Genomic DNA, 10,721 nt, shown 5'->3' with positions numbered 1-10,721 from the left:
CCGATCTAGAAATGTACACTAACATGTCGACCTCCACGCGGTTCTCCCTGGAAACTATCATGGTTAATTCCTGATGAATTTATCATGATGGGCTAACTGGCCCGTTTTCATTCTCATCTATCACCCTTCACTGGTGCTCCGCCAGCGTATCCCGTTAGCGCAGGCGGGATTACCATACCATTTTCACCCGTCTGATGGAAACGGAATTATCATTTCTACGATAATTTCAACAAAACTTGTTTACCTTTTCATTAATTTCTATTGAAACAGAATATACAAACGTTCATCCATCTTACCATCGGCTTGGAAAACAAATTCCTATTGAAAGTATTTCAAAAAGGCAAAAATAAAATAAAAGTACGGTATCATGTAAAAATAAATTATATTTTCAAACAGAACATTAACACAGTGTAGATAAAATATGGAATGTTAAAGAAAAAAAAGGTCAAATACTATCCACCCATACATTAATAATAAAATAAATTTGATAAAACATACACAGTTTAGAAAAACATACATTGTCTATAGAGGGCACCACTTGTCTATGAGCGCAATAAGAATCCACTATTTTCTTTAAATCACATGAGATGTTGTGGGTTGGCTGCTGCCTTTACTTATGAAGGACAAAATATTATAAAAATTAGTATTATTGTGATCGAGGCTTTATCATTTAGTTACAACAATTTTTTGTGAATATCATTTTTGACAATTAACGGACTTCATGTAAGTGGCGCCATCTGTTATATCACTATCGCTACATAGTATAAAACAAAGTCGTCCCGCTGTCTGTCTGTCCCTATGTATGCTTAGATCTTAAAAACTACACAACGGATTTTGATGTTTTTTTTAATAGATAGAGTGATTCAACAGGAAGGTTTATATGTATAATACATGCATAATATTGTAGAGAAGAGTATAGTAGGTAGAACAGTTTCTATTCTGTAATATATTTAGTATCAGTATTGCATCCGTGCGAAACCGGGGCGGGTCGCTAGTATATGATAAACAAATCAAATATTTTTAATTAAAAATATGGTCACAATATCAAATAAAATTTGAATTTATTTTAAATTAATTCAATAAAATTTGTCGTCTAAATTTGATTTTGTTGTGTTCGGCCACGTACAATATTTTGCTTTTGTGCTTGGTATAAAAAAAACATTAGAGATGTTCTTTATATGAATGTAAAACCAGCCAGTTGTAATAATGTTACAAAATATTTTTTTTTAATCGAATTTAGACGTTTTTACACAAATATAAAGTTTAATAATAGTATATTTATTCTTCGCTATGCCATATGTAGGTTGTCACAGTTTATAGTCTTTTGTCTAACACAAATAAAAAAATATAGTAGATACCTAAAATATAATTCATTAAAATCAGTCATTTTAATACAATATCTTGGAAGTTATGCTTAAATTTGAAGGAATCTTTTGAAGGATATCTCAAGAATGGTAATGTAGCAGTTGTTCATATCTGTAGGCGATTGTTACCATTTTTATATTCGGCGGGCAGTTTAGCTCGCTTCCAATACTCTATGTAAAAAGAAAAAAAAAACTTTAACTGCCAACCCTTGTTTTTTAAAATTATAGTAACTAGTGACGTTAACAATACAAATATCGTATCCTTGGAGTAATTGACAATTATTTGTTACTTTATAATCTCATGGTTATAGATAATAATTATGATAGTATGCCTTCTTACAATTTTATCGAATAATTATCGATAAGTTATATTATCTGTTGAGCAATCTTGGTTTTTATTCGATACCTATTGTTTTAAACAAGAACTGGCAGCTACAATTTTCTATCACAGCGTAAAAAAAAAGTAAACATTCAAATATGGAACTTCAGTTTTTTAATTTACAAACATCGAAGTACAACACTCAAAGGCCATTATATCTTATGCCATTGCGTCAGGGTTCTAATTGGTCTATCAAATGATAACGATGTATAATTGACCGCGTATTTTAAATTCAGAATCTATTTTTACTTTTTTTATTATCAAAATATGAGGTTAAAACAATAAACCCAACTTCCAAGATACGCGCCACTGCCGCCATTTATCCATTCGCTCGTTGATAGTACACCGGTCATTTCTTCTTTTTGAGTTGCTTGGCTTTCTTCTTCTCTTCTTTCTTCTTTTCCTTGTCCTTTATCGACTTGTAGAGCTTGTAGCCGAAGAATACTGGAATTACAAAAAAAAAAAAAAACTATTAATAAAGAGCATGCGCTAACGGTATACGCTGACGGGGCACCAGTGAGGGGTGATAGGACGACCTGAGGAGGTTTATTTGCTAGCAATGAAGATTAATTCCCCATTACTAACAATTCTACCATTTTCCATTTTTTTATGGATGAATAGTAACCTCACCTGCGTTATCGGTATACGCTGGCGGGGCTCCAGTGATAGATGACAGGTGAAGATGAAAGCAGGCTAGTTAGCCCATCAGAATTAACCATAATAGTTTCCAGGGGGGACCACCTAATAAGGCACATTGCTAGCAATAGGGCTATTAGACTCTATTACTAACAATTCCTTTCCCCTCCCCCCATTTCCCATTAGGTGGGTATTTTAGTAAGATGATAATAGAATAATAACATTCACCATTATAATATGGGGCTTGGCATAAAAATAAATAGATAAATAAAATCCATCACGACTGGGGACCATAATTACACACATAGATACGAGTCAAAGATTTAACAATTATGCCATTGTTTCCCATTCTTTTTTGTGCCATGCCCCCAACTTGAACATTTCTAAAATTTTTATGCCCCCATACATAATTTTTGCCGACAAAGTTCACTTGACATGATAGAGGAATAACACCTGAGTCCTCAGGAATGGCAACGCATGGGGGGTATCATGGGCGAAACAGTATACTCTGTTATGTCCATGGTACTGCTTATGTCTATAGGCGACGGTTACCACTTTCCATCAGGTGGGCCGTCAGCTTGTTTGCCATTCTAAGTTGTATAAAAAAGGTAGATTCTGCTTTATGGCGTATTAAGAGTAATCTACCGGAGTGCGGCAACATTACACTACACACATATAATACACCAAGCTTTTGGCCGCGACTTCGTCCGCGTGACCGGGATAAAACGTAGCCTATATCTTTCCCCATATAGTAAGTATATACAAAATTTTATAGAGATCGGTTAAGCCGCTACAAGGTAACAAACAAAAAAACAAGCTCACTTTCCCATTTATAATATTAACAAGGATTTTAATGATATCTTTGAACAATACATAAATTTCAATTATATTTTTAATGCGTTTGTTTCATGAATTTTTTAATGGTACACCAGCGAGAGAGGTGACGATGAAGGAAGTTTAGTTGTCCCATCGTGACGAATCCACCAGGAATTATTCACGACAGTTTTCAAAACGAAGCGTGTGGATGTCAACCAGTCAGGGTATATAACTTGCAATATGTTCAGATTATTAACAACTCCTCCCCCCATTCATAGTATCAACACGTTTTATTTAAAGAACACTATAAATATTAAATTAATAAAAATAAAACAGGCTTTTAAGACGACATTTAAAGAAATAAAAATGGCGGTCATAAACTGTCAATTGACAATTATAATTATATAAATATTTAATTTATCGCGATAGTAATATATCTTATAAGTTCAAAAGGGAAAAAATGTTAGGAAAAGGTTGGTGTCGTGTCGTATCAAGAGGTGAAGAGACTCGCTGAAAATCATGAGTGGCGAGAGCTCCACCGACAAGAGCGCTGCTCTTAAATAGGATAGATAGTAAAATATCGTGCCATTTTACTGGCATTATAGACGAGACGATATAGCGGATGTATGAAGAAGATATTAGAATATTCATACAATTGTATACACACATACATTTTGATCCCCTAATATATCGTGACAATAAAAACATAAGATAACATACCGGATTGTTATAAATTAAAAAGGTCCTTTGCCATGAATTTGATTATGTTTAAAAAAAAAAACAATACTTACCAAGGACCATGCCGCGTTATGGTAAATTATAACTACGATCTTTGCCACGAGTTCCAATTAAAAAAAAAAATAAAAAAAATATAGTTACCAAGAACAATGATCAATATGAGTCCCCCGACTCCTACTAAAATTAGTTTGTTCACGATCGCCTCTTTTATGGCGTCCTCTAGTCCCTCTGTATTAAAAACATTAGGATCTTGCAATTTCATAGACAATTTTGACGCCAAACCGTCCTTGACTTGTTTAGTGAACACTTCCCTCTCTTCATCGCTCATGGAGTCCAGCCTTTTGAGTATATTTTTCAATTTCTCCCTCACTTCCTCGGATTCCTCGTCTTCCGGTGAAACAGCTACCATCTTTTGTAAGACCGTGAGTAGATCCATACTTTGTATGGACTCCGTTAACTTTTGGCCGATAACTTGCCCGAAGTTTATGGGCTGCCCTTCTTCTACTTCTTGGTCGGCCATTTTCTTTTGGCGGGAATTTTTTTTTTTATTAATATGAAACGTTGGAGTAACTGTATATAAATTAGATGATGCGCGCGTGCATTGTGTACAGAGTACAGAGAGATTGTGCCAGATAATTTTATAAATAGACTTCAGGGATTTACAAAGTATATTAAACTACTACTAGATCATATACCTCTAGATAGGATGCTTCAATAAAAATGCAAACAGTACAATTATATATATTACCAGAGGGAGACTGTATAAAAGTCGTTTGCTTGAGCACCTCTGTCCCATTCGTGTTTCTACTGTGAAGCAGTGTGTTTGTATGGCTGTGTGTTTCGGTTTGAAGGGTGGGATATAGCAGTGAATTTACAGGTGGGCCGTCAGTTAGTTTGCCATTCTAAACTGCATTATATATATATTGTAAATTTGAAAATATTTCTCAAGTTTATATTTAAAAGAATGGGGTGGACAGAGTTCTTAGCGAATGTTAATAATGGAATAGTAACCTCGCCTATGTTATTGGTATACATGGGCAGGTGACATTCAGCTCATTGTGATGGATTCAACAGGATTTAATCATAATGGTGTCCAGGGGGAATCGCGTCTCTATTACTAACAATCCCTCTGCCCCTGGTAAACAGAGTAGTCAAGCATTGACGACATCGACTAGTCTTCACTGATTACTTCCATCGTTGGTAGAATCATTAAAAGTGGCCACTATTTTAATAATTTTAATACTAATATTTTTTATGAAAAAAAAAGTAGTTCTCAAATAAAAAAAAAAAAAACTGTCAAAAGTCCTGTTGGCTGATCGTTTATGGGCCGTTTCTAAAATGCGATGTTTCATCCTGAGGCATATGATCCAGGCGCTACCGTTTCAAACATGCATTGACACTATTTGACGCTAAGACGTAATGTAATAAAATTACACAGTTACACGAGCGCATGTGTGCAACGCGCGATATAGGACATCTAACCGACTTGAAAAAGGGAGGTTACAATTTTACGCAATATATTTCTTTTAAAATTTTATAGTTACATTATCTTTTATGATTCTTTATACTGTCCACCTATTTACTAAATTAATGAATATATATGAATATAAGGACCCATATAAACATTTGTATTATACCATTATCAACATATCAGCCTTTAACTGTCCACTGCTGGACATAAGCCTTCCCCTTAGAGGGGTTTCGTCAGCAGTTGCTACACTTGGCAAGTGGATTAGCAACCGCAGTTAGGTTTTGGAGATGTCCTAAGAGGGACGCTGCTGCCCATCCCTCGCCCTTTTTTTATACCACTGAGGTGATAATCAAGCATACGTCCCACCAAGTAAGTGGTTACCGTAGCCTATGAACGCCTGCAATACCAGAGGTACTACGCGCGCGATACCAACCCTGAAGAAACCCTACCCCCCTTGAAGAACCCCATGCTGTAGTTGCCTAACGACGCCCACGGGAAAGGGAGGTGTTGCCTATTCTATGCCGGGACCACACAGCCTATTATATACATTTATATAATAGCATAAGTATTTGTTTTTTTTTTTACTTTATCTATGTCCTATGTAGTATATGTAAAAAATAAAGAATAGGGTTAAATTAGTCGACATTAGAGAGAAAACAAAATTCAAAAACGTTATCTATACAATAAAAAAATTACAATGGAGATGGGCAGGGCATTTGTCCTTTGCACAAACACTGCTACATACATTTTGTTTTTTTTTTTCATAAGTTTTTCTTTTTATTCTTATTTCAAAGTAAAATAGTAATGTCATTATATAATTGTGTAAACTTCATTATTATGTTGTTTTGTCAGATGTAATATGTATAATTTATATGATTTTTCTTAAAGAGCGATTGTATTTAACTAATGATAACATTTAAATGAAAAGTTTGTTTAGTGTATGTGTGTAAATAAAATAATTAATATAATGGTAGAAAAAAACAACACAAAAATTGACAACAACTGTAACAGACTGGTACCCTAGAACAGGTCAAAGAAGACAGGGAACACCATTGACACGATAGGTTACAGACATTCTCGAGTCCACAGGAGTGGCAACGCATGGGGGGTATCATGAGCGAAACAGTATACTCTGTTATGTGCATGGTACTGCTCATGTCTATAGGCGACGGTTACCACTTTCCATCAGGTGGGCCGTCAGCTTGTTTGCCATTCTAAGTTGTATAAAAAGACATATAAAAGCAGTAGCAGGTGCACTCTGGACAAGGATAGCCAAAAACAGAATAGAATAGAAGACTCTGGAGGAGGCCTTTGTCTTTCGACAAGAGAGGGGTGACAGAATAGTTACCGATTGAATATTAATTATATTGAATTGTTTATTATTTATTTATTTATTTAATTCTTTATTGTACACACCAGTTATAAGAATATGGCAGAGGTAATCAAATGTACAAAGGCGAGCTTAACTCTAATAGAGTTCTCCTCCAGCAACACTCAACGTGGAAAGGAGCAACAATGTCAGCGGGTAGAGCGGCGTACAATATTGTGACAATATTTAAACAAACTAGACAAAACTATATTAATTATATTTAATCGTATAAATACACATATATCTAATATATAAAATTCTCGTGTCACGGTGTTTGTTACCAAACTCCTCCGAAACGGCTTTACTGATTTTTATGAAATTTTGTGTGCATATCGGGTAGGTCTGAGAATCGGCCAACATCTATTTTTCATACCCCTCAATGATACCCTTATCATCCTATATCCACCCCTAAATATATTTGTTTATTTTTTTGACAATTTATTTTTATTTTATTATGATGTAACATTGAAAAATACACACAAATTAAAATTTTCACGCTTTTACGATCAACCCCTGTTTTTTAATCGCAATTTTTATATGCCGCAATGAGGTTACAAGATGACAATCGAATATAATAATTGTAGTACGATAAATTTTCATGTATAGTTCTAGAAATAATGTATATGGTAAAACAACGTTTGCCGAGTCAGCTAGTATATATATAAATATATACCTATATTATGTTATTTCTTTAATAAAGACTTATACTATTATCTATGCCCATTCATTACTTAACTAAAAATATATATAGATAAAACAATAACAAATCTATACTTACGAACTGTTACGATAGATCACTCTTATCAATTCGAATCTCAGATATAGTTAATCGTGCCAAGCAATTTTTATCATTATCATCAAGAAAATAGATTTGAATTCAATAATGTATGATTCTATTGTTTTTTTTTTATAATCACTAGATAATTAAAAACAGTACGTGTACTTGTTACGCGAATGGATTCATGAACACGTCATGTATTTTAGGTCAACATCGTCTCAGCTGATATTGTGTGCTGTAAGTAATGCAAATAAATATAAAGTCGTTTACTTGGGCACCACTGTCCCATTCGTGTTTCTACCGTGAAGCAGTTGTGTTTGCATGACTGTGTTTCGGTTCGAAGGGTGGGATATGGCGTGAATTTACTGGGTACAGAGGAATAACACTTGAGTCCTCAGTAATGGCAACGCGTGGGGGGTATCATGGGCGAAACAGTATACTCTGTTATGTCCATGGTACTGCTCATGTCTATAGGCGACGGTTACCACTTTCCATCAGGTGGGCCGTCAGTTTGTTTGCCATTCTAAATTGCATAGAAAAATGTGGTTCCGGCATAGAATAGATCATCACTTCCTTTCCCATGGGTGCCGTAAGAGTTGACTTAGGAAACTTAATTGTGAGGGGATTGGCAGCAGCGTCCCTCTAATACATCTCGAAATCCTAATTGCGGTTGCCAACCCGCCTGCCAAGTGTGGCAACTACTCACAAAACCCCCTAAAGGGGAGGCTTATGGTCAGCAGTGGACAGCTAAACGCTGATATGACGATGATGATTTATTGTTTCAGGGTTAAAAACCTCACGTCTCCTGTGTCATTGACTATACCAGTTATCTTACATACAGACAGAAACAATAATATTGTTATGTACCTACTCATATTAAAAAAACAATATTAAGATAAAAAAGAAAACGAAAATGGTCAGCATTTTTACATAATAAAAAGATCTTGTTCCACAAAAAAATACTTCAATTGCGGCAAAGTTTTGGTATTAAAAATAAATCACTGAACCGATTGTGATAAAATTTCTCTGTAAATATAATAAATAGTTAATATTTTTATTTCAGGTTTAACACAATAGATTTACTTCAGGTATATACCCATAGTTTACAGTCATTGCGATAATTTAATTTTAATTAATTAATCAATTTTATTAATTTATTTTAATTTTATATCCTTTCAGATAAAAAAAGCATCTTTCAAACCGGTATACAACTGACGGAGTTATGAGGTAACAAATATTAAAAACAACTGCATTCTTTTTTTGAAGGAGGAAGGTATATAAATATAATAAAAAATAAAAATAATTAAAGAATCGTAAAAGAAAAAAAAATATAATGATTTTAGAAATTCCCCTTTTGTAAGTCGGTTAAATTTCATTAGAATTCCATTTGAATTTATTAAAAAAAAAATCACTAACGATCGATTCTTTAGAGACATGCCTCTAAATCTATCTTTAAAACCATGAAACTTTAGAAAAAAATAAAAATAAAAGCATATAATTATTTATTCCACTTTACTTATGCTTTATCGTACATATAATAATATATAAAGAAATATGACAGAGGTAAGCAAATGTAGAAAGGTGAGTTTAACTCTACAAGAGTTCTCTTCCAGCAACACCCAAATTGGAATGGAGCAAGTCCGCATCATTTATAACATAAATAAATTTAATCAATTAAGTTTCTAATAAATTGACATAGTATTTAGAAAGATTTCTTTATAAAAGAATACATAAATAAAATTTAAGTTTCAGAGACACATTTAGAGGTAAATAATGCATCAGAATCGATTCGTTATTCAATTAATTATATATTTATTTATTTAATTATAAAAACAACTCACCACAGTATGTGTGGACACCTAGAGATAAACTACTATGTATTTGAAAATACACTGATTTGTTGCCATTACAGTGTTCCAATTACGTGTACTTTAATACGATAGCAAATGAATATAGATAACGGTTTAATTTCTCGCGGCCCGTCCGCCATATTGGATTTTTCATGCCGTCACATTATTCTATTTTTACAGAATTATAACAATTATAATAAAATCTATTTGTTAGGGAAGTTTGTGCGGTGGTTTCCCCATTTGCCTTCCACACCGTGGTACACCAGCCAGAGTTACCTGTCTGATCTATCTATAGGATAGATAGATAGATAATAAAATCGAACGGTAACAACGTAGGCAAAAGTCTATTATATTTGTTGTATTGTTATATTTTTACTCTGCTTGTATGTTTATCGCTTTGTCAGCTTGTATGTTATCGTTTCATGTGAAAACAACCGGACTGATTGTAATAAAAATTCCACAAATATGACGTTTAATTTAAAATACTATGAAACATATAACCTGTATAAAGTTATAAAACATAATCCACAAAGGGTTGAAAAATTGTTGTAAAAAAAAAAATGACAAAATGTCATTTTTTTCAAAATCATCCAACAACAAGCAACAGAATTGTAACTCTACTTGACAATAGATGGCGTAAAAAGGTATAAAAAATTCACGCCTATTAACAAAAGATAAATACCAAGCTAATCTTTATAATTGTGATGGAAGCCCAAGTCTTGAAACGCAGATCCTGCCACAGTGACAAACTAGTTCAATAATTATAATAGGTTTTAGTTTTTATGAATAAGAAGAGGGATGGGGCCGACATCTTTATTTCTATCTAGCAATTGCACGTCAACGTATTTTATTAATAAAATATACACATTTTATTTATATAACATTTTGTTATAAAAACAAAATGTTTGCCATTCTAAGTTTTTTTTTTATCGGTGAAAATGGAATGGTAACCCCGCTTGCGCTAACGGGATACGCTGGCGGAGTACCAGTGAAGGATGATAGATAAGAATGAAAATAGGCCAGTGAATTCATCAGGAATTAACCATGATAGTTTCCAGGGAGAACCGCGAGGAGGTCGACCTGGTTGGGTATATTGCTAGCAATGGGATTCTTAGTCTCCATTACTAACAATCCCTTTCCCCGCTGCCATTCTAAGTTGTATAAAAAAAATACACTTAATTCTATTTACTGTTTAGATTTATTTAGTAATCGAAATAGATAAATATTTGCATTACAGCACACAAATAACTACAGACATAGATAGACATACACAGTAAAAAGAGAGATAAAAGAGTTCATTTAAAAAAAAAAAAAAAAAGC

At 33.6% G+C, this 10,721-nt stretch overlaps 1 protein-coding gene across 1 annotated transcript; it reads right to left on the bottom strand.

Moving 5' to 3' along the window:
• Nucleotides 1–365: 365 nt before the first annotated feature.
• On the bottom strand, nt 366–9,526 carry LOC113515274 (uncharacterized). Its single transcript, XM_052901130.1, has 3 exons — nt 9,393–9,526; nt 4,075–4,456; nt 366–2,187 (listed from the first exon to the last, which is right to left on the bottom strand). Exons 2-3 carry the CDS (start codon nt 4,451–4,453, stop codon nt 2,093–2,095), a joined length of 474 nt encoding a protein of 157 aa, XP_052757090.1. The 5' UTR covers nt 4,454–4,456; nt 9,393–9,526; the 3' UTR covers nt 366–2,092.
• Nucleotides 9,527–10,721: the final 1,195 nt, after the last annotated feature.

The sequence above is a fragment of the Galleria mellonella genome, unplaced genomic scaffold (genome assembly GCF_026898425.1).
Source record: "Galleria mellonella isolate WM207_F2 unplaced genomic scaffold, CSIRO_AGI_GalMel_v1 utg746, whole genome shotgun sequence".
Lineage (NCBI taxonomy): Eukaryota > Metazoa > Arthropoda > Insecta > Lepidoptera > Pyralidae > Galleria > Galleria mellonella.
This window is presented reverse-complemented; position numbering and strand designations above follow the sequence as displayed.